Source organism: Drosophila hydei, unplaced genomic scaffold (assembly GCF_003285905.1).
Source record: "Drosophila hydei strain 15085-1641.00,03,60 unplaced genomic scaffold, DhydRS2 tig00000339-arrow-arrow-pilon, whole genome shotgun sequence".
Lineage (NCBI taxonomy): Eukaryota > Metazoa > Arthropoda > Insecta > Diptera > Drosophilidae > Drosophila > Drosophila hydei.
Window position 1 is genome coordinate 599181 of NW_022045712.1, and position 23741 is coordinate 622921.

Below are 23741 nucleotides of genomic sequence, written 5' to 3' on the forward strand. Positions count from 1 at the left end.
AATCAAGCGTATCTCGCGTCGGTTGTGAAATCATAAAAAATAAAAGCAAATTGAGATTCAAAATCAAATTCAAGATTAGGAATTGGGGAACGTATTGTTGCCGTTTACTCACTCATCGGGCTTGGGATGATGCCGCACAATATGAATAATGCGGCCGGGCGGATATAAGGGCTGATGCAGAGTTAAAGCTATTGAGCTGTCCGTCGGATGCGCGCTGGTCGAGCGTGCTGTGCCGCGCTCCTAAAGAGTGAGAGAGAGAGAGAGAGAGAGGGAGAGAGCGAGTGTTAAGATATGGCACATATGAAATGAGATTTGATCTACCTCCTGGTACTGATTGATGTGCGTGTCCTGGCCGGACATGTTGACCACAGAGGTTGGCTCCGGACCACAGCCACAGCAGATGACCGAGCACGAAATGGTCTTCCACTACGAACAAGCAATAGATACAGCTAAAAATATATATATATATATAGAAAGAGAGAGAGCTAGACATACCTTGGGATCGACGCTGCGCTGTATGGCATTGATGAGATCTGCGCGCAGCGCCTCCATTTGATTGAGGCCGATGCGCGGCACCACATCCTTGCCGAGCACCACGGACGTAATAAACGATTTGGAGTACTCCACGGCTGGCATGCTGAGCAGTCCGCCGGGCGGCGAATAGCTAAAGCATTGCAGTGTCGGATGATCGGGCTTGAGCAGAATGGCCAAGATGGCCGCAGTGCCGGCGCCGAGCGAGTGCCCGACCAGCACCAGATCGAAAGTGTGAGTCAAGCGATCCGCATTGCGTTGCAGCGCACGCTCAATGAGATTCTCCTGCTGCAGCTTGTTCCGTATGTAGATGGCTGCCTGGACCATGCCCTTGTGGCCAAGCCAATCGTCGCGCGGCGGCTGCAGCGGCAACACCTCGCCCTCAGCATTCAGATCGGTCAGTATGTCCTTCATGCTGAGCGTGCCGCGTATGCTGATCACAATCTTCTTCTGCGTGTAGTCCACGGCCACAAAGAACGGCGTCTCGCCCACATCCACATGGTACGTGGCATAGACGATATCAATGTCGCCCAGCTGCAGAGTCTTCTTCAGCGCCGCATAGTTGCAGTAGCAGCAATTGTCCTGGATCACCTGACTGTCGTCTCCACTGCCGCAACAGCAGCCAAAGCATCTGCCAATTATACAAGCATTTTTCATGATTTATTGTATTATCTCTCCAGGCCCGACCTATGCGAACTATAATCTACGACTGCCCTAAGGCACATCTGTGTTTACTTTACGGGAAATGTAAACAAAACACATCTGTCGTCATCAGTAGAGATACTGTGTAATGAGTCATACTTAAGGCTATGAGAATCACATAGAAAGGCGAAATTACAAAGAGAGGGGGGGGAGGGAGGTGGGAGGCCAAGTGGATAAAGATATAGAATATATGAATAGAGAGTGGGACAGAAAAGACGAGAGTGAAGAGAGACAGCCAGAGAAAGAAGGAAAGAAGGGATTGGACTGACAGAGAGAAAGAGAGAGAGAGAGAGAGAGAGAGAGAGAGAGAAAGAGAGAGAGAGGTAGAGAGAGAGAGAGAGAGAGAGAGAGAGAGAGAGAGAGAGAAAGAGAAAGAGAGAGGGGGAGGAGAGAGAGAGAGAGAGAGAGGAGGAGATATAGAGGAAAGATAGAGAGATAGAGAGAGATAGATAGAGAGAGAGAGAGAGAGAGAGAGAGAGCGAGAGAGGCAGACAGAGAAAGACGTAGGTAGAGAGAGAGAGAGAGAGAGAGAGAGAGAGAGATACAGAGGCAGACAGAGAAAGACGTAGGTAGAGAGAGAGAGAGAAAATGGGAGATTAAGAAAGCGAGAGAGAAAAATAAGGTACAGTAGAGACAAAAAGAAAAGAGAAGAGAAAACGAAAAATAAATATTGAGAGATAGGAAATATAGAAGGAAGATATAGGAAAGGAGAGAGGCAGAAAAGCAAACCAAAGTGAGAGCTTATAAGTTTGAAGAGAGAAAAGCAAAAGAAAGTCAAATCATGATTACAATTAGTGGTGTCCACAAAGGACAAATCGCATAGAAGGGCACTTTCAGGAGTTTCATGGCCAGTGCATGGCAAGGTATGCAGCTCACTCCATCTGCAGATGGGGGCGTATGACCCAGTTAGTTATGCATGCATGACATATGATAATAATAGACTGAACGCTGTCCATATGTCCATACTCACTTGAGCTCGGGCACCAGATGCCACATTTTGCTGCGGTTGATGATGACGTACATGGGCCAGCCGTAGGCGCCCTGGGCAAAGTACATGTAGTGTATGACCGTTTGAAAGAAATCATAGTTTTTGGCATCGTTGAGTGCTAGGAACTGTGTGTGCTCCGTGATGGGCACACCGCTGAGGAACTCATATGTTCCATTCTTGCGCTGCCTGACAATTGCCTCGCGCTCCAGTCGCTGGAATTTACGCAACAGAACCAAGCCGGCGACCACATCCGACGGCACCACATCGAGTTCGCGAAAAAAATCGCTCAGTAGCCGCGCTATATCCGTAAACGAGTTGCGATTGCGCTCCGACGAGCCCATGCAGCAGAACAATAGACGACAGCGATGATCCCAGCTGTCCTGATATGCGCGCATCACTTTGCTGCAAATGGTCGAGCATGGAAGATATGAAGATATATAGATATATATATATAGTTATAGATATATAGATATATAGATATATCTAACGCTTACCGTTGCCGCCAGTTGCGATTCATGCTGTTGCTTCGCTTGTAGTTGAATCGCGATTCAGTCTCTCGCATGGAGCGCTGGTATTTCTTCATCTTGACCCAGGATCGACCGGCTGCATCGAATGTGCACCAGATGGTTATAAGCGTAATAAACACCAACGTCCAGTTGCATATGATGATGGCTGTGCGGCAGAGAGAGAGAGAGAGAGAGATAGAGAATGGTAAAACTTTTTAATTAAACATTTCAAAAAATTATTGCTTTAACCATTTAGAAAAAGCTTTTTCTTGACTGATTATTTTTTTTTTTTTTTTTCGTTTTTATTTCTTTATTTTGTTGCAGCTTATTGTCTTAGACTCTATAGCGCATTTAGCTCTAAACCTTAACTAATGGGAGGGCAGATATGCCAATTATTCTGCACTTGTAGCTACTATCTTAATTAGTTCTAATATTGTCTAGAGGATGCAATCTCTTCAGTCTTCGCCTATTGTTGTTTATAGCCAGGTTGCTTGCGAGATGGTTAGGATGCGCTGCAAGTCTGTCCGCGTATCTTGAACTGTGTCGCCCAATGAGTTCAGCAACTGTGGGAATTGCTAAATCCCTATGTAAGACTGAGTTTCTTACAAACCAGCTGGCTCCAGTCCATCTGCGTAGTGCTTTATTCTGCAGGGTCTGAATTTTGTTCCTTGTAGTCTTCGCCGAGGAGCCCCATAGAGAGATACCATATACGAAGGTTGGGACAACTATTGCCTTGTAGATGGCGGCCTTGCTGCTGTAAGACAACTTGCTTGAAGCTCTCAGCATCCAGTCGAGGGTTTTTAGCTTGCTTTTGCATTTTGAGGTTACTTGACTTATGTGCGCTTTAAAAGTCAGCCTTCTGTCAAGAGTGATACCAAGGTACTTTACTTTTGAGGCTTTGGGAATAGTGGGCCCCAATGCAACGCTTGGGCAATCTCCTCTTCTAGTGGCGAAGGTAGTATGTACAGACTTTTGTGCATTAATGGTGATACACCACCGTTTTGCCCAGCGTCCGAAAGAGTCCAGATATTTTTGTAGTGAGTCTGAAGCTTCTTGCGCAGATACGTGACGTGATAAGATGGCGGTGTCATCTGCATAGGTCGCTATGAGTACTGCATCTGTACTTCCTATATTTGGCTCGGGAGTTGGCATATCTCCTGTGAATAAAGTATAAAGTGTTGGGCCTAGAACACTACCCTGTGGTACTCCAGCCATAATTGGTCTAGTCAAGGATACTGTTTGCCCCCTTGACACTTGGAAGGTTCTTCCAATAAGGTATGAGGATAGCAACGCGAAAAATGGGGCTGGAAGGGTGGTCCTCACTTTCTGCAGCAGTCCCAGGTGCCAAACTCGATCAAACGCCTGTTTGATGTCTAAAAAGACGGCAGAGCAGTACATCTTTTCTTCAAAGGCTCCAAGGATATGGTGCACAACTCTGTGAACCTGTTCCGGTGTTCCATGCTGTCTCCTGAAGCCAAACTGATGGTTTGGAATGGCCTCCTGGCGTCCCAGATGTGTCAGTACTCGTTCCAGAAATATTCTTTCGAATATTTTGGAGAGTACTGGCAACAGGCTAATTGGTCTGTACGACTCAATTTCTCCCACGGGTTTGCCAGGCTTAGGAATCATCACAATCACGGCGCGCTTCCAGCAGGCTGGAAAGTGCCGGATGCGGAGCATGGCGTTGTACACCATAGTTATGTAGTCTATGGTGGAGTCAGGCAGTGCTCTAAGGACTCTGCCGTTTATTAGATCATATCCAGGGGATTTTTTTTGCCTTCACTCTTCTGATGTGTTCAAGAACCTCTTCTTTTGTACATCCAGTTATCTGGTCTTCAGCTGGGAGGGGCGAGAGAACGATGTCTTCTGTTGCTTCGATTTCTGAGGCCTCTGCGGTAATCACCGGCGTGAATTGGTCTTGAAGGTGGTTTGCAAAAGCCTCAGCTTGAGCTTCGTCTCCAATGTGCCAGGAACCAGAAATGCTCCGAATGGGATGACGTCGTATTGGCTGCCGTTTGAGCTTTCTTGTAAATTTCCATAATTGAAACTCTGCGTCAGTGGGCGATTCAGCTCGTACCAGCGCATCGCTGATACACCTCTTTTGAAGCAGGGCGAGAGCAGCTTTAAGATGCCTCGTGGCTTCGTTGTACATGGATTTGGCATCAGGCGTGCGTAATCTTAACCAGCGTCTCCTGGCCCATCTTTTGTGTATTAGTAGGTGTTGGGCCTCCAAGGTGAGGGGGATGTTGTACGGAGACTGTTGTCTTGTTTGGCAAGATGGTGGGGCGGCTTGGTGCGCAGCTTTGACTATTTCTTCCTGCAGTTTGTTTGCTGCGTAGTCCACGTCTTCAGGAGTGTTAAGTTCCATTTCTATGTGCAAAGAGTAATGGAGCTCGCGCCTAAAGACTCCTAAATCTGATCCTGCTGGCAGTAGTTGTTTCCTAATGGGCAAGGGCTGTGGCTGCGCGTGGATTGTGACTATTAGTGGCAGGTGGTCAGAGGATAGGTCCAAGGATTCTTCAATGGTCAATTGCCGGTCACAGATGCCTTTGTAGACAGCGAAGTCGATTGCCGAGGGCCTGTGTCCATTAATTGGGTAACGGGTGGGGGCTCCAGTCGCCAATATGCTGAATTGTAAGTTTTGAATCGCCTCAAATATGACTTCTCCGCGACGATTCGCACTATTGCTTCCCCAAAATGGGTGCCATCCATTCCAGTCGCCGCCGATGAGGGTCTTATTCAACCTTTGGCCTAGAACCTGTTCCATGTGATGATCACACAGACCAGTGTTTGGCGGAAGATAAATTGACGCAACTTCGATCGCTCCAATAGACGTAGGCAGGGTGATGGCTGAGACCTGCATTGTTGCGTTGCAAATTGGCAGTAAAGGTGTATGCGGTATTGTTGCTCGTATGAGGATTGAGGATCCACCAAAGCAGTTTGCTCCTTCACCATGAGCCTGATAGTGTTCGTATCCGAAAATTTGTGTAGTGGGGCACTCATGAGTTTCTGTTATTAACATTATATCTATGTTTTCTTGTGAGAGAAACGCAGCCAGTTCCTGAGTCTTGTTTCTCAGGCCATTGGCGTTCCAGATACCCACACGTAAAGCCATTATTTGTAGGCAAGCTTGGTTATGATGGCCATTAAACTGTTTAGCATGGTTGCTTGTTGGGATTGTACTTCTCGCATCGCTTTGAGCTCGGCATTAATTGCGTCAAACTGACGTTGTTGTTGCTGAAGCATTTCAGTGAACAAAGTGTCACTTGTGGTATTCTTATTTGACGGTCCACCTCTAGCGGCCTGTGCGTAAGAAACACCACTAATAGGCGTTGCAAAGCTCGTGGCTTGGGTAATGCTCCGGGGCCTTGTAATTTCGGAAGCAGTACTCGGACCCGTAGACGGTGTTTGTGTGGGACTCCTTTTTTGTGCTGGGGATTGCAATTTGCGCAACCGCTTGTATACTTGGCAGCCCTTATAGTTGGCTGGGTGCTGTAACTCACAGTGCACACAAGTTGGTGCCTGGTCCTTTTCGCGGGTGCAGTCTTTGGATGCGTGTTTCCCGGCGCAACGCACACATCTGGGAGCTTTGTGGCAGTAGCGTTGTGTGTGTCCAAATTCTTGACAGCGATGGCATTGTGTCAGGTCGTTGTATCTTCTTGGCAGTTCCACTGTGCAGCGTTGCCTGCAGACAACTCGAATGTCCAAAATTTCTTTGTTGTTGGGGGCCTGAGCCACGTCAACAAAAAATATATTTAGCGGTGTTTTGTCCATACGGCTCAGTGGGTTGTGCACATTTGTAATTGTGTGGCCTTTGGTTTCCAATTCCTTTTTAATTAGTGTTGTATCAGTGCTGGAGTGAAGCCCTTTGAACACGACTCTATATGGTTTGTCCTCCTTAAGCTGGTAGCAGTGGAACTCCAATTCCAGCTTAGTAAAGTGGTCTATAACTCTGCGATAGTCCTCACTGCATTGGGTTAATACACCTATGTTATTCTTCTTTGGCTTAATTACGTATGATTTAGCATCAATTACTTTATCTATTATCTGTTGAAGTAGGGCCACAGACTTGATGTTTGGACACCATATGGGGGGCGGACGAGGTTTCGGTGTAGTTTGCTGGTCGGTCAATACTGGGGCTTCTGGAGCTACAGGTGATTCGCTGTAGTCTTCATCTTCTTCTACGAGCAGTGAAAATCGATTTTCTGATATTAATGCTGCATTGCTGGTGCTTGGTTCGTCGAAGATGAGCCTTTTCTTGATGGTTTTTGGTGAATTTGGCTGTTTACGTTTCGTGTTTTTGTTGTTAGTGATGCCTTGCACGGAGGCGATATCTATTTTTGAGTTTATTGGCATGATGGAGGCTTGCCTATTTGCCATCACAACGTTAAGCTGGGCTTGCATTTCTGCATTTACCTTTACAGCTGTAGCGAGGTTATTGACATTAGATGTCATCGCGGATTGTGCTTTTGAGTGCAGGCGCACTCGCGCCAAGCGACGAAATTTCGTAAATTGCAATTAAAGCAATTGAGTTACGCGGAAGCAAGCGATAAGAAAACGCTGCGTGTGCGGTTTTTGTTGCTGTTGCGTTGAAGAATGCACCGCAAAGTTCTATTTTTAGAACTCTGCAGCAGTAGAGCTTAAGCGAAGGCTGTTCGAATTCACGTCTTTACAGGTCGAACGACTGATCGCGATTGACTGATTATTATTTTGGTTTTTTTTTTTTTTTGTTTCCTTTTTCAGCTCTCAGCGTACTAATTAAAAGTTGTTAATGAAACCAAAAGATTCTAACAATTGCCATAAAAAAACAAAAACAGCAAAATTTATATCAAGCTGAAGCCATAAACAAAGTTTTCAAAACTATTAGAAATTTTAATTAAAAGTTCATTTCAAAGAGAGAACAAGAAGTTTGTTATCAATTTTGGTTGTTCATTTGAACTAGTTCAGTTATCATATTTAATATAATAACTTGTCGAGAATAAGTTTAGTTTCTATTTGCATAAGAGCTCATATAGAACTAGTTCATTTGAATGTCTTATCTGAAACTAGTTCATTTTCTATACGATAGATAGTTCGCTTTCCATATTAAGTATAAACTGGAACTAGTTTAGTTTAGTTTCTATTGACATGATAGCTCACCTTGAACTAGTTCATTTTAACAACTTAAATACAACTAGTTCGCTCTCTTTATAGGATATATATATATATATAAATATATATATATATATATGGAACTAGTTCAAATTTTATTTCAATTCGATAGGTCTTCTGGAACTAGTTCAATTTTTACATACAATTTACCTATAACAAATTCAGATTAAATATACTTGATAACTCACCTAGAACTAGTTCAAATGAATATCATATCAAGAACTAGTTCATTTTCAATATACAAGATAACTATTTTAAAACTGATTCAATTCAATCTATTATATGTATATGCAACTGGCTTTTTAGAACAAGTTCATTTATATAACTTATTTAGAACTAGTTCAGTTCTATATATAAGATAACTGAAACTAGTTCATTTTCTATATAATAGATAACTCATCTTTAACTAGATCACTTTCTATATTAAATATGTAATTCAACTACAAGTTCACGTTCTATATACCAAAGAACTTACCTGGAACCAGTTCAGCTTCTAATGACCAGTTAACTCACCTATAAAGATCTTTTTGGCCTCATCGATGGGCGCTTCCATATAAAAATGGGACAGCCAAATGGAGCCCAATATTAGCCATGAAATATCAAATAATATCACCACTAGAAGATATGAGTTGAGGCAGTTTAAGTATGGATAGGTATATATATATATATGATGTATACAGTGTTACTTACAACTTTTGAGATATATCCATATATTGATCGATGTACGCGCCTCGGAGTCCAAAATGCTGCCGCGCATCGAGATCACACAAATTCCTATTTCTACGCATATTGAAACTGTTGAGCAAACACAAATACACGGACAAGTTAGGGCATTACGATCTAGTGAGTCGTCTGTTGGTTATACTTACAAAACAGAATTAACAAGTAGCCTATTAGATGATAGAATAATAGCTTAACACTTAAAACACTTGTGTCATATTCAAATAAAACTAACGAGACGGCCACAAGTACAAAACTGAAATGAACATCAACACATTTGCAACAATTAGCATCGATATCTGTATCTGAATATATGTGTATATATATATATGGTAACACTCACCATATAAAGTGAAGCGCCAAGAGAAATGCACCGGGCACTACCAGATCATCAGAGCCCACAGACCAGCGACGCCTGAAGACCACAAGTCCAGGCATCTGCAATACAGAAAGCATATAATAAATATAAAAATAGCAAATAAAGATGAGTGCACGACTAGAAGATACCCGGAACCTTGAGCAAAGCTGCTACTCAGACACATAAACCCATTCTCAATGGGTTCAGGGCATATTAATGACCTTCAGCATTATCACTTCAATTCTGTAAATCAGTCAAGTGAAGAAACTTTCCAAAAGTTAGCTAAGCGCAAATTAATTACAGAGAATTTCTCGATTATTCTTAAATTCTTAGCTTTACTGCTTAAGCTCTTTAGTTCGCAGTCAAATTGAATTTTATGTAACCCTAGTAACTAAGGCGTAATATATATTATACACATTCCTTGCCTGCAATGGCCCACTCGTCGCTTAGTCTCCCATATCCGTCACACTTTCAGTCCCACTGCCCCCTCATTCCCAGTGAAATTCCTATTCCCATTCCCAATCTCAATCTTATTCTTAGTTCTACTTGGAATGTCTTTGTATATGCAACTGTGCAGCTATGCAGCTATGCAGCTACGCAGTTGTTGACGGCAACACCTCGAAGCTCGAGCCTCGGCCCCTTGCACCTCGCACCTCGCCCTCTGCCCCTAGAACTCGACTCGCAACAGCAGCTTGGACAGCTTGAAGTTGTTGCTGCTGCTGCTACTAAATCGCACAATACAACAAAATACAAAATAATAAAAGGGAATGAAAAATATAAAACCAATACGAATGAGCTCGCCCGGGAGCTACTCTTTAAATGTGTAAGTATAAGTATAAGTATAAGTGTAAGTATAAGTATAAGTTGAAGTAGAAGTATAAGTATAAGTTGAAGTAGAAGTAGAAGTAGAAGTAGAAGTAGAAGTAGAAGTAGAAGTAGAAGTAGAAGTAGAAGTAGAAGTAGAAGTAGAAGTAGAAGTAGAAGTAGAAGTAGAAGTAGAAGTAGAAGTAGAAGTAGAAGTAGAAGTAGAAGTAGAAGTAGAAGTAGAAGTAGAAGTAGAAGTAGAAGTAGAAGTAGAAGTAGAAGTAGAAGTAGAAGTAGAAGTAGAAGTAGAAGTAGAAGTAGAAGTAGAAGTAGAAGTAGAAGTAGAAGTAGAAGTAGAAGTAGAAGTAGAAGTAGAAGTAGAAGTAGAAGTAGAAGTAGAAGTAGAAGTAGAAGTAGAAGTAGAAGTTGAAGTAGAAGTTGAAGTAGAAGTTGAAGTAGAAGTAGAAGTAGAAGTAGAAGTAGAAGTAGAAGTAGAAGTAGAAGTAGAAGTTGAAGTAGAAGTTGAAGTAGAAGTTGAAGTAGAAGTAGAAGTAGAAGTAGAAGTAGAAGTAGAAGTAGAAGACTAAGTAGAAGTAGAAGTAGAAGAAGAAGAAGTAGAAGTAGAAGACTAAGTAGAAGACTAAGTAGAACCAGAAGACTAAGTATAAGCAGAAGACAAAATATAAGTTATAGGATAAATATAAATATTACTAGGGATAAATATCAAGTAAACATAAATATATAACTAAAGGTTAGCAAATAGGTATATCAGTATAAATATAAGTACAGTATAAGAATAGGTATAGGTATACGTATATGTATATTTAATATGTAATGCATTTATATATAGATACATATATATTTATGCATACCTAACTCTAAATACCCCGAACATATAGGTGCTACAGGGTACTCGAACTATGTTGAACAAACTTGAAAACATAATCGTCCTAAGTAGAGGAAATGGGGGAGTGTAACGAACATATGCATACGAAAACTCTTGCATTACAACATTCCCAGTATGGGGACGACGATGTCTGTCTTTAAGGTTGCGACCCATCTGCGTATACGTGATATCTTTGTAAGCAAGTTGTTACTAGAAGGCTTACATGCCCATTTGAATAACGCCTGGTACAACCTAATCGCTACTGACTCAAAAAATAACTGCACATTCATATATTTTGCATATTCCACAGGTCTATTAGGCATAATTAGTTGTATGGCTAATGATTTCGTAGATTTACGAGCGTACTTTGTCTGTCCATATATACACTATGGCGTATTATATTCAGTCATGTGTGATAAGTACTACGCGTATGACTAAAACACTGATATATTAATAGATCGAAATGGAAGCGGACCTTGAACGCTGATTGTTTTTATTTTTGTCCAAACAGTAGAACATGTGTAAAATAGACTCGAGACTACAGCAAAAAAGCTATTTACATCTGTATATCTATAGAAGATTTGCGAATTACGATTCTATATGCATCATTATAAATATATACATATATATATATATATATATATATAAATTTCTCCATGAAATTAATGTAGTTAAGTCTAAAAATAAGTATAAGTATAAGTATAAGTATAAGTATAAGTTTAATTATAAGTATAAGTATAAGTATAAGTATAAGTATAAGTATAAGTATAAGTATAAGTATAAGTATAAGTTTAATTATAAGTATAAGTATAAGTATAAGTATAAGTATAAGTATAAGTATAAGTATAAGTATAAGTATAAGTATAAGTATAAGTATAAGTATAAGTATAAGTATAAGTATAAGTATAAGTATAAGTATAAGTATAAGTATAAGTATAAGTATAAGTATAAGTATAAGTATAAGTATAAGTATAAGTATAAGTATAAGTATAAGTATAAGTATAAGTATAAGTATAAGTATAAGTATAAGTATAAGTATAAGTATAAGTATAAGTTTAATTATAAGTATAAGTATAAGTATAAGTATAAGTTTAATTATAAGTATAAGTATAAGTATAAGTATAAGTATAAGTATAAGTATAAGTATAAGTATAAGTATAAGTATAAGTATAAGTATAAGTATAAGTATAAGTATAAGTATAAGTATAAGTATAAGTATAAGTATAAGTATAAGTATAAGTATAAGTATAAGTATAAGTATAAGTATAAGTATAAGTATAAGTATAAGTATAAGTATAAGTATAAGTATAAGTATAAGTATAAGTATAGGTATAAGTATAAGTATAAGTATAAGTATAAGTATAAGTATAAGTATAAGTATAAGTATAAGTGTAAGCATAAGTATAAGTATTATTATAAGTATAAGTATAAGTATAAGTATAAGTATAAGTATAAGTATAAGTATAAGTATAAGTATAAGTATAATTATAAGTATAAGTATCACATATATTCATTGCAATTTGACAGATAATTGAATTTTACTCAGTCTCAGTTTATTATTTAACATGAACTTTGACAGTTATTTGGTATGCGAATATATATATTTTCATATATATATATATATATATATATATATATATATATATATATTAATTGAAGTCGGACTAAAGTCTCAAATACTTTCGGCATGAGCTTTATCAAGAAGATAGCAAAGCTTTTATTGGAATAGCATTTGGTATGCGAATATATAGACACATCTGTATATAAATCGAATTTCGATTTTTATCGCAAACGATTAGTTTGATCGATAAGCGTTATACCTAGTTTTCATCGATAAGTTGTATTATAACTGCAGCTAAGTCTAGGCTGGTATAGATTGACAGAGCCCAAGGTTGCATATGCGTATATCAAGGTTTTAGCGGTTGTAACGCGTCGCGTCGAGCTGTAACTAGTATCGGAACTGGAGCAGCTGTTGCCACTGTAGTCTTCGACATTGGCCCAGTTAATAGATAGGGCGGGTTCGTTCTCTTCTTCGCCTTTGTTTTCCACGCGATATTTGCCGCAGGACTTCAAATTATGATATTCCAGCTAGCCGGAGCCCGAGGGCCACGACTTGCACTTAATTGAGTTCGCAATTTGGATTTAAGCGTCGCAATTAATGGCAATTACATGGATTTGAATATATATATATATATATCGACCATATACCACCATGCATTGGACTTATGAATAATTCAGTCATGGCTTTAACGAATGCATATTAATAATTCCAGTCACGGTTATTGGCAAAATAATTAAATGTGTCCCGGTCGATGATTAAATAGACCAACCTCATGGCCCCAACATTGTAAATCATACCTAAAGTACATCGATATATAAATATATAAATATTAAGCTCGTATATTATAGAGATCAGTTTCCGATTATATTAGCTGTCCATTGTCTACGCAATCTGTTGATAAGATAACGATAACTTTCTGGATGCAATTTACTGTTATCTGTATTGCTGAGAAGCCAATGAACCCAATAATCTCGCAGTCATAAACGTAAACTATCTATCGCACTAAACGGGCAAATTAGTCAAATAATGTTATATCATAATTGTGGCAGATTAGTTCAAATATTAAAATAGATAACATTTCCTATATCGCAGCTATTTATAGCTATCGATTGCTGCTGTCGTACTTCATTAACACAATTTTTGTCAGCTTGCCTGATTGGCATCGATGGTGTGGGTATATGATAGTCAAGCAGTCCCGACGACACTTGCAATTATTATGCAATTCAATCTCTTTTTTATAAACTTTAAACACCTTGAAGCTGTTTAAGCAACTTTCGCTAATTTCATCATCCATAGCTGATAACTCAAAAGTCAAAATTTGATTGTTCAATATAAAAATCAAATTTCAAATGAAACTTTAAAAGAAATTCGAAATTGTTCAAATTTGTTGTTTGGGAAAAAATTTCGAAATTATGGTGAAAATCGTAGAGGATATCTTTGGCATTGCAATCAATCCATTCACCGAGAGGGCTCAGGTGGTGCGACGCTATACGATTAGCAATTCGAATCACTTGTCCGTGAAGATCATTCAGTTGGGCGCAACGATACAGAGCATCAGCTGCGTGGATGCCTACCATAAAGTGGATGATGTTGTCTTGGGCTTCAACGACGTGGCCGGCTATGAGGCGAACCGCAGTCGACACTTCGGCTGCATGCTCGGACGCGTAGCCGACTGTGTGGCCAATGCGGAGTTCATGATGGATAGGCGGAAGGTGAGGCTAGCGCGAAACTTAAACAATCATCATGTCGATGGCGGTTTCATTGGCTTCGATCGCATCATTTGGGACTTGCATATGATACTGCCCGATGGCATTACGCTCAGTCATAAGTCCGCAAACGAGCACGAGGGCTATCCGGGCAATCTAATGGTGCTGCTCCATTTCACGATGGACGACGACAATCGGTTCTACATGCGGATCGAGGCGCGCACCGATCAGACGACGCCCGTCAATATCACCAATCATTGCTATTTCAATTTGGCCGGACAGAAGGCGGGCCGCAAGGGCATACTGGAGCATCGGCTGGTGATAGCCGCAGATGATATCATTGAGACGAACGAGGACGCGCTGCCGACGGGCCGATTCAAGCAAGTAAACGACACCGTTTACGATATGCGTGTGCCGGCCTTCATTGGCGATCGTTTGCGACAGTTCGAGAACAAATCGTTGCCCGGGTTCGATGTGTGCTATGCCATCGACAAGGATTTCGATGCGAATATCTTGCATTTCGTTGGGCGTTTCCTGCATCCCGAATCGGGCCGCTATATGGAGATACACAGCAATCAGCCGGGCATGCGCTTTGAGACAGCCAACAAGTTTCCAGACGATATGCGGGACGAGGAGCCCATTATGGGCAAAAACTGTGCTCGATACTATCAGTACTCCGGTTTTAGTGTGCAGCTGGAAAAGTTTCCCGATACAATGAATAATCTCGATTTTCCCACTGCCTTCATAATGCCAAGTGAACTGTACTTTCATGAGACCGTCTATACGTTCGGTGTGCAGGAGTCGTGGAAATGCTGCGCTACGCCCGAAGAACTCGAAGAACTTGGGCCTGATCTCGTTCGATATACCTAGCAGCCAAATCGATTGTTTTTCTGGGTAGTTATGGCTAAATTTTCAATTTGCAATGTATTTTACTATATCTTTATGTATCTTTAATTATGCTGTATATACGTAATATATACATATTCAATAATCGATAACAATTATCGATCAGCATGTTTTGCACGCTCCTTACCAAACTTCTGAAGCAGCTATTGAAGACTTCACATGCAGGCAGAACTGAGCTCTATGCCTTGGCCCCTTACAGTTAACAGTTATGTTATCGATCATCAGTTTTTGCTCGCCTTTCTCTCAAAGCTTCTTTAAACCTTTACGATTAACTTTTATTGTATTGAGTTGTACAACTCAACTGCCGCAGTAGCTTCAATTTCAATAACTCTGTGAGGTATGAAACACCTTGCGGTCATATAACAATTCATTGTTTCACAATCGACCTACATTATTTCTTTATCGCTGTCATTAGCGTTATTTTTCATATGTGGAAGTTGAATCATTCAAGCGGATATCTCATGAACCGAGTATATATAGCTGAGTGTTAAATTTTGTATTACTTTCTGCACAACGAAACGTAATTAGTTTTTAAGCTCCCTTCATATGAAGACATCATAATTATGCATAACGTTTGAATAGAATTTTTTACATTCATAGAGTTTTTCCACCTTCTACTGCTGCTGCTGTTACTAATACTACTACTTCTTATTCGAGTAGTGCTTCGCAGCGCTGGCCTTTCGGGTTAATTGCACAGCTCACACATTCTGGGGCACAACTTGAAGGGTGCTCGCACAATGCCTAATGTTTTTTTGGGGTCGTTCAACGAGAGTCTGATGGGCCTTCTGGTACACAGTTACAGCATTTGCATAACGTGCTCCAAACCAATTAAAAGAAAAAAAAAGAAGAAACAAAATCAAGTAAAAACGTTTCAGTCGAGCGCAAACGACTGCACAATGCTCGCTCCTGAGCCGCATACAGCTGAACACGTGAGACTCCTCTAAGTGGACTGAGTGCCCGACTAGAAGATACCTTTACTCTGGTTCTTTGGACTGCTGAAAACCCCTCCATATGTAGATATATCAATGTACATTTATTTACTTTTGTAAGGTTAAAAAAACTGCAGTTTAATATCGATTTAAATCGATCGTTTGTACATGTAAAAAGTTATCGATTATTTTCAATAAAGTATAGGAAGTCCAAGAACAAGCAGTAGATCTAAATCGGGAATTACATATCCTATCTGTGCATTAGCTACATTCTAATCAAAACCAATTTTTGATCCTCCTGGAGGGATGACATGGAGGTCCTATGTGAGGGTAGCTATATATATAGATTTCATATGGTACGTTTCTTTCTCACAATATTTAATACCCGGCTTCTGACGTCCACAGACGTCATAAAGGCTTACCACTTTAAGAACTAACGAAGCCAAATATACTCCCGTGAAATCAATGTGGACGCGTATGAAAAAGGGAAATGCTAACGAAATGCCAAAGCAGGCAAATGTGTGCGCTTGTCGAGTCTGGGCGGTGGCGCTATGGCATCTATGTAGTTATATATACTCTATGGAGGATATCCTTTAAGGAAGGTAAACAAAGTGCAGCTCAACGAGCTGGCTAATGTGTGTGGGGGGTGGATGTGTGTGTGTGTGTGGCGCCCTTTGTCTGCAATGGTATTATTTGCATTCATATTAGTTTCTTTGTTGGTCGCAAATTAGAGTATCGCATATTTCATAAGGCGGGCGCTGGGCTATAAACGATTCGACAAACACCTTTCCAACTTGGCTGTGAGCGCGCTTTATTAACGAACGGGCTTGCATCCGGAATTCCAATTTATATCTTAAGCTTGAACGGAAGAATTGGCTTCATTGTTGTGGAAATCCAAGTTAACGAACCGATTCTCAAACACGGGTCTATTTCCCTTAATACACACGTTCAAGGTGTAAATTGGAAATGTTGACTTACGTACCTATATGCAGCTTTATATAGGATGACTTAATCAAGCATTCTCTGTTTCTTTCCCGCTCTCTCTCGTTCTTTCTCTGTCTCTTTCCTTCGCTCTCTCGGTATCGCTCTCTCTCTCACTTTTTTTCTTTATTTCACTCTTTTAATTTTTCCTTCTCTCAATCTCTCTTCCTCCCAATCTTTCTTTCTTTGTCTCTTTGTTTTCTCTTCACTCTCTTCCCTCTTTTCACTCTCGTCACTCTCTTTACTCTCATCCCTCTCTTCACTCTCTTCAGTCTCTCTCTCTCTGTCTAAGATCATGTTTTTATTGATTTGAATAACGAATTCTGCTGTGACAATAGCACCCTTTAGTTAACTCATCTGCCTGTCACATGCTCTGATAAATGTGATTTCTGGCTAATAGAAAGTGCTGTACCTGCACGCTTCAGTGTGCTATACCATATCATAATTGGCTTATTCAATCAATTCATTTAGTCTGATTAGATCGGCACACTGATATTTTGCACTATTTGAACTTTGACTTTTGACCATGACCTAGATAGGAAATGCTGTTAGAGCTTGTGAAAGCATTCCGATTAGATGGTTTCAATATGGATTGACAGCTTCTAAGGCAACAAATCGACATTTTGTTGACTTAATCAAGTCAAACAAAGGCGGACGTTATAAAACTGAGCTGAGCTGAGCTGAGCTGAGCTTCGTCTTAATGTAATGTCCACACACACACGCACACATACACACATACACTTAATTTATAAAAGTGTGTGTGGTTGAATGTGGCGTCATAAAAACAATGGCATCACCACATCACAGCAGCGCGTCGAGCGGAAACCAGCTAAAAGGCCACGCAGTGAAAGCCAGATACAGGCAGATAGAGATAATGAAGCTTTGCCACCGAGACCGAGCGCAAAAGTTACGCCAACAACAACAACAAAAAGGAAAACTTTATGGTCATGCCTTGGTGACAAGTCGATGTTGCCGTAGTTTTTTTTTTTTTTTTTTTGTTTCTTTCATGACGCCAATGATGGAGGCAATGATACTATAAAATAAAGTATTGCATATGCCAAGGCTAAATACGTTTTCACAAAAGTTAAGTTGAACAAGAAGAAGAAAAAGAAGGGGCAAACAAAACTATGAACGAGGGTTAACCCACACATATCGCCAATCCAAGCGACTCAACAGTTTGAAATCGAAATTTACGCGAAATTTAAATAAAATTTGAGAAATTCATATGATACCAATTTCGATATAGCGGACTATTGCGGTAACAAACTATAATATTTATTTCTTAAGTATATTAATATTATAATATTACGAGTCCTCACTGACTTATCGAACTGACCTCGCGCAAACTGTGTGATAAATTTGCGCTGCAAGCAAAGCTGCTAAATACTCTACACACAACTCGCTCTCTCTCTTCTTTCTCCCTCTCTCACACGTTGCTCTTTAGTTTATGAATGCAATTTGATTTGTTTTTGGGTCAACGAATGTTGCTCATTTGACATTTTTCACTGATTTCAAATCGGAATACGATATATGTATATGCATGCATATGTACGTATATACATACATATGTATGTATGCATGCACATGTGTCTATCCTAAGTGCTTATGCGTGTGCGTGTGATTGTGTGTGTCTGTTAATGTGTGTATTTATAAATGTGTGAAAGTTTATCCTGACGCCTTGGCTATTCCCGGCCCCAGGCTAGGCAATAATATATGTGTATATGTAGGTGTGTGCGTGGGCGTGGGCGTGTGCGTGGGCATGTGTGAGTAACAGCTTTGGCTAACAATTTTAATTTCTTGACTGCTTTTATAGCATTTTGGTATTCGTTCTATTTAATGGAATGTGGCAGAAGCAGACCGAGTAAGAAAACCAAAATAGGAATCATGCAAGGAATGCGACTAATGTGTGTGTGCGTGTGTGTGTGTGTGTGTGTGTGTTTTTGTGTGTGCGTGTGCTTGGATATAATTCTGAAGTGAAATCCCACAAAACAATAACAACACTAAGACGCTTCCGTGTCCTTGTTTCTGTGTGTGCCAGAGTGCCAAAAACAAATGGGAAGAAGAAAGGCAAAACAAAGTCCAGCAAAGCATAACAGCCAACCACAGCACCACAACCAACTCTAATACACTGCACAACAGGATGTTAAATCGTAAATTAAAAATAAAAAATATATATAATCAATTATGTATTATATTCAATCTTTTTTAAGCACATTCGAATGAAAAAACATGAATTTGATTTACAACAAATTATCTTAAAAATATATATATATTTAATATATAATTATTAAATTATTTTTTCTATATATTTAAAAAATACAAATTAAATACATTTTCATAAGCTTGGTGTACAGTTCCAAAAATTGAAATATGAATCATGTATATATTTTTTTATTGCAATTAAAAATCCAATAAAAAAGCCTAAATTTTCTCCCAAGAAAAGCCGAACGAATAAAAAATATTTTCAGTGTAATAAATAAACATGACGAACGGGAGACGAACGAAGAAGAAAAAATTCCAGCGCTTCTTATTCTCATTATGCGTTTGCAAACAAAAACAAAAGAAATGCAAAGCTCTTAGAGCCGAAGCTGAAGACTTATGCCTTGATTGTTTGCAGCTTATGTACGTGGCATTACCCTTTAATGCAGATTAATAAGCGGCTACACACACATTCACAATTTGTAAACAAAACGCGTATGTACATAAATAGTTGTTGAACTTTCATTATTTTTATGTTGGTTCGAATTCGCTTTCGGTATGCGAAATTTGGGATAATTTTGCGATCGCATATCTCATAATTGTTGTTTGTTGTCGTCTTAAACCGACACCGATACCGATACCGTGTAATCAAGAGCTCGAAGCACTTTTAAGTTATCTAAAAATCTGAAATGATACAAGTTCAGTACATATAATATAACAATAAACAACTAATATATTACTATGCAGACTATAGGGTAGCTGTAAGTCGACTACTTCTGACCAGCGTCATGCTACTGGTTTCGTTTTTTGTTTGACGAAGATACATAAAAATGTATAGAAATGTATGGGTGTATATACTATACTATATATATATTTATACATAAATATCTATGTATATTTCTATGTATATATGTATGTATGTTTGCATGTTTACATACTTGTAGAAAGATAGCAATAGAGACGCCAGCGTTGACGTGTTGAGTGGCGCAATTTGTATTTCTTGTGCCCGCAGAGGCTACATGCTCCAAATTTCAAGTGTTGCACAATTTGCAATTGTTTGGCCAAACAATTTTCAAACAACAACAGCGACAGCAACAATAATAATAACGAAAGCCAGAAATATTATAACACAACATTGGAACATAAAACACAGCGTTCGGAAGACAGCTAGGAACAAGATTAGTGAGTGAACGACAGAGAGAGAATGAGCAAACGGGCCATTGGTGGTGAGTTTACAAAGTTGATGGCACCACCGTTCAAAAAGTATTACACTTACAAACGCACCTTTCTGCAGCGCTGGCGCATCCCCATGCTTTTCGCCCAGAAAGCGCGTAGAATGCCAGACCCAAAAAAAAAAAAAAGAAACAGCCATAGACACGTTTGAATTGAGAACACTCAACTAAAAGCTACCCTATACACAACTTTTTATATTAAAAATATATATAAATATTAGTTCACATTGATTGTATGTTTGATGCTTACAGCTTCGTTTTTGACTGTTGCTGTCGTTGCGAAATTTGAATATATATAAAATATGCAATCTACTGCTCTATGTTATATGCATATGACAAGCCCATTTTACTTCGAACATTTAAAGGATATTTTAAATGAAAACAACAACAACAGTAATGCCTTCACAAACAAAATCCGCTACACTCGCCGCATGGTCGCCGCAGGGACGAGAGAAGTGACGACGACTTTGTCGTTGTCGACGCTTGGCAGCTTTGACATTTGCATAGAAATACATGTGTAAAATATACGTGTATGTGTCTGTGTCTGTGTCTGTGTGTATAGAGTTTGCCAATAGATGTAAAGTAAAGGCAAAAGCATGACGACGGTCGAGTAGAGGAGGAAAAAAAACCGAGCATCAGCATCCCCGCCGGTAAAAAATATCCTTCGAAGTTTTAGCAAAAGTTGGGGTTGTCAGACTGTCGGCGTGCGTAACTGTATATGCGTTTGTATGTGTATTTGTATAGAAACATCGTCATCATTGCCGTCCCCAAAAATAACTAACCCCCAAATCGCGCGGTCTGGCTACTGTTAGCGGCCTTTGGAATACTCTTTTTCTCTCCATACGGCTGAAGCGACCCTCGTTCATACGAAAGCTCACAGCGTAGCATAGCCAGTCACCCGCTCGCCCATTCAATTGTCAGCTGCCGCGTCAGCCATTTATCTATTTTTAGCACTTTTTGGCGTATGTTATACGCTTTATTTTATGTACATATGTATGTATGCATGTATGTACATATGTACATACATATATTCTTTCTTCGGTTTAATTACCACCTTCGCTTGTTAATTGCAATGTGTCGCTATTTAGATCGACGTTAATTCTTTTAACAATTTACACAATTATTTGTGGGTCAACTGGACTGCATTTCAACTACAATCCCTGATGAGATGTGCTTTAAGTATAAATGTATGTGCATATGTAAACAATATGCCAAGTCTTTCGAATAAATTCGCAAAAAATACTACAAATTGTTGACAACAAAATTTTAGTTTCGAACAGCATTTGAAGGTCAGAGTTGCATTTGACAATTTATACACTTTCCAGAGCTTATCATAATTTTGTGATCAATTCTGGAGTTCGTGGAATTTATTTTTTGAATGATTTTATTTAATTTACATATTTCTTGTGATATACATTCAATTCATGGAAATTACTTTAAGCTGTATTTAATTTTAGCTTTATGCATAACTGTTAAGCTTCTGGTATTCTTTCCAATTGTGAATCTAATGCATTTTAATGCATCCTTTGCATAGACGTGATTTGAATATGTAAATAATATACTAAGCATGTGGCTACGAGTTGCTGCTTTAGTCTGCATGTACTCAATTTTGGGTTTCATCTCTCTCATGTTTACTATGCATTGTCTACCATTTTGACGAAACTACAAACTAAACAGTAAATGTTGCCAGAGCCGTTGTTATCATACACATACATGCATATGTATATGTGGAGATACTGTCATGAGCGTTTTCTGCTAAAGTAGATGCTCCCTATAAAGATATTTTTAAAGAAGTGGGAGACAATATGTAAACATAAAAATATAAGATAAATCTATTTATCTGGGATGATTATTTATCTGGGAGGATTATAAGATAAATATTTATATACACATACGTATGTATGTATATTTTCTAAACCTGAATGATTATTTTTTAATTATTATATTTTTATTTTCCAATAATATATTTAAGAAATTAGCCCCAGCAGTATGTAGAGCTTTACTGTACTCAATCATGTCGTATACTGATTCATACGTATACCGTTTACCAGTTAAAGAATAAGATCACCAAGGAAGCTTTCACTGTACTTCCATGTACCTAAATACAAATACATAATCATGCACTCACATACACATCTGCATAAGAATTCAATATAAGAGTCAATTCATACCGCAATTCGTTGCCAGCGCCCCGCTGGCTGCCGCCGACGCGGTACAGCGGGTCAATGTTGTAATTGCGCTTCTTCTTCGTGTTCTTCGTCTTCTTGGAGTATGTGATTGACAAAAAAAAATTTCGGCTGCCGATTCTTGATATTCGTGTTTCACTTTGTTTTTTACTTTTTTTTGTCTTCACTAATTCTATTGGTCTAATTGCTCAGCTACTCTGGTAGCACATCACTGCACAAAAAACAAAAATAAAAAGAAATGTAAATGTAGCGATTGTTGTTGTTGTTGCTGCTTGTATTTATTATGTATTCGTGTTACAATTTAACAACAAACAGACAGACACACACACACACACATAAGATAGCAAAGAGCGCAGTATTGGTAAGATTTCACTTTTGCGCTGCCGCTACTTCTGCTGCTGCTGCTGTGGACTGCACGCATGAAATGAACTTTCACGCCGACCGCAAAGCTGGCAACCAACTGACGGCCTTGTCCTGCTATATGCCGGTGCTGGCGTCGCGTCGTCGTCAACGTCTGCGTTAGCGTCAGCGTCGATGACCGGTAAAGCAGCCTCTCTCCAATTGCATTCTCTTACGTTCTGCTGCTGTGGCTGCGACTGCGGCTGCTGCTGGCGTTCCCGCTGATGTTGCTGTTGAATTTTTTTGGTCGATCGATAAATTTCAATCGCGCTCTACTAACACCGTTATAAAAAAAACCAAAAACAAAAGCAATTGGCACTTGCACTTTTGTTTTCGATACTGCTTCGCATACTACACGGTTTCTGTCTTGCTCTCGCACATGATGTATATATGTATACATATGTATGTACTATGTAGATACATATAACGGTAGAGCGCTGCATATGCATTAATTACCATTCATTTAGCAACCACTGCACTTTTTTGAAGGCAAGCTGAAAGACGAGGCAGACAGAGAGCGTGAGTATTTGACTTTCAATTATAGTCGACAGCCGCTTGTTACGCTATTTCCAATTTAATTTGATTATTTTGGTATCTATGTATCTATGTACATACATATAGAGAGATGCCGCCGACGCCACAAACACCACCACCATCACCACCAAATGCCACCACCAACAACCGCAGAAGCTGAAACAGAAGCCGAAGCAGAGGCAGCCACAACAGCAACAGCAGCAGCAGCATCATCAATATCGGAGAGCAACAATACATAGTTAGTACATCAAGCGGTTAAGCATCTGCAGAATTTAGTGTAAACAAGAATTTTAATTGCTTGATACTGACTTTATTTCTTTCGTTCTCTTTCTATTTATTTGCTTTCGATTGCCGCAGCGGCCCAATTTGCACTTGTTTTCATTCTTGTACTTCTTGTTTTTGCTGCGTTTTATGGATTTGCACACACGTTTGTTTATAGGCGAATGATGTTGTTGTCGATGT

The 23741-nt window shown here is 39.4% G+C and overlaps 2 protein-coding genes across 5 annotated transcripts in view; one reads left to right on the plus strand and one right to left on the minus strand.

Moving 5' to 3' along the window:
• The window catches only part of LOC111596756 (sn1-specific diacylglycerol lipase alpha), a 30101-nt gene extending 7612 nt beyond the window's left edge, over positions 1-22489 (minus strand). For all 4 annotated transcript variants that reach the window (XM_030224026.1, XM_030224024.1, XM_030224028.1 and 1 more), the window contains exons 1-10: positions 22332-22489; positions 8942-9036; positions 8748-8854; positions 8569-8673; positions 8392-8493; positions 2716-2893; positions 2204-2623; positions 496-1162; positions 322-426; positions 113-240 (exon numbers count right to left, since the gene is read on the minus strand). In XM_030224026.1, the coding sequence (XP_030079886.1) occupies positions 113-240; positions 322-426; positions 496-1162; positions 2204-2623; positions 2716-2893; positions 8392-8493; positions 8569-8673; positions 8748-8854; positions 8942-9036 (1907 nt within the window). In that variant the 5' untranslated portion in view covers positions 22332-22489. The remainder of the gene's footprint in view (positions 1-112; positions 241-321; positions 427-495; positions 1163-2203; positions 2624-2715; positions 2894-8391; positions 8494-8568; positions 8674-8747; positions 8855-8941; positions 9037-22331) is intronic.
• On the plus strand, positions 13527-14914 carry LOC111596757 (aldose 1-epimerase). Its single transcript, XM_023311098.2, has one exon. The coding sequence runs from the start codon at positions 13620-13622 to the stop codon at positions 14781-14783; it is 1164 nt and encodes a 387-aa protein (XP_023166866.1). The 5' UTR covers positions 13527-13619; the 3' UTR covers positions 14784-14914.
• Positions 22490-23741: the final 1252 nt, after the last annotated feature.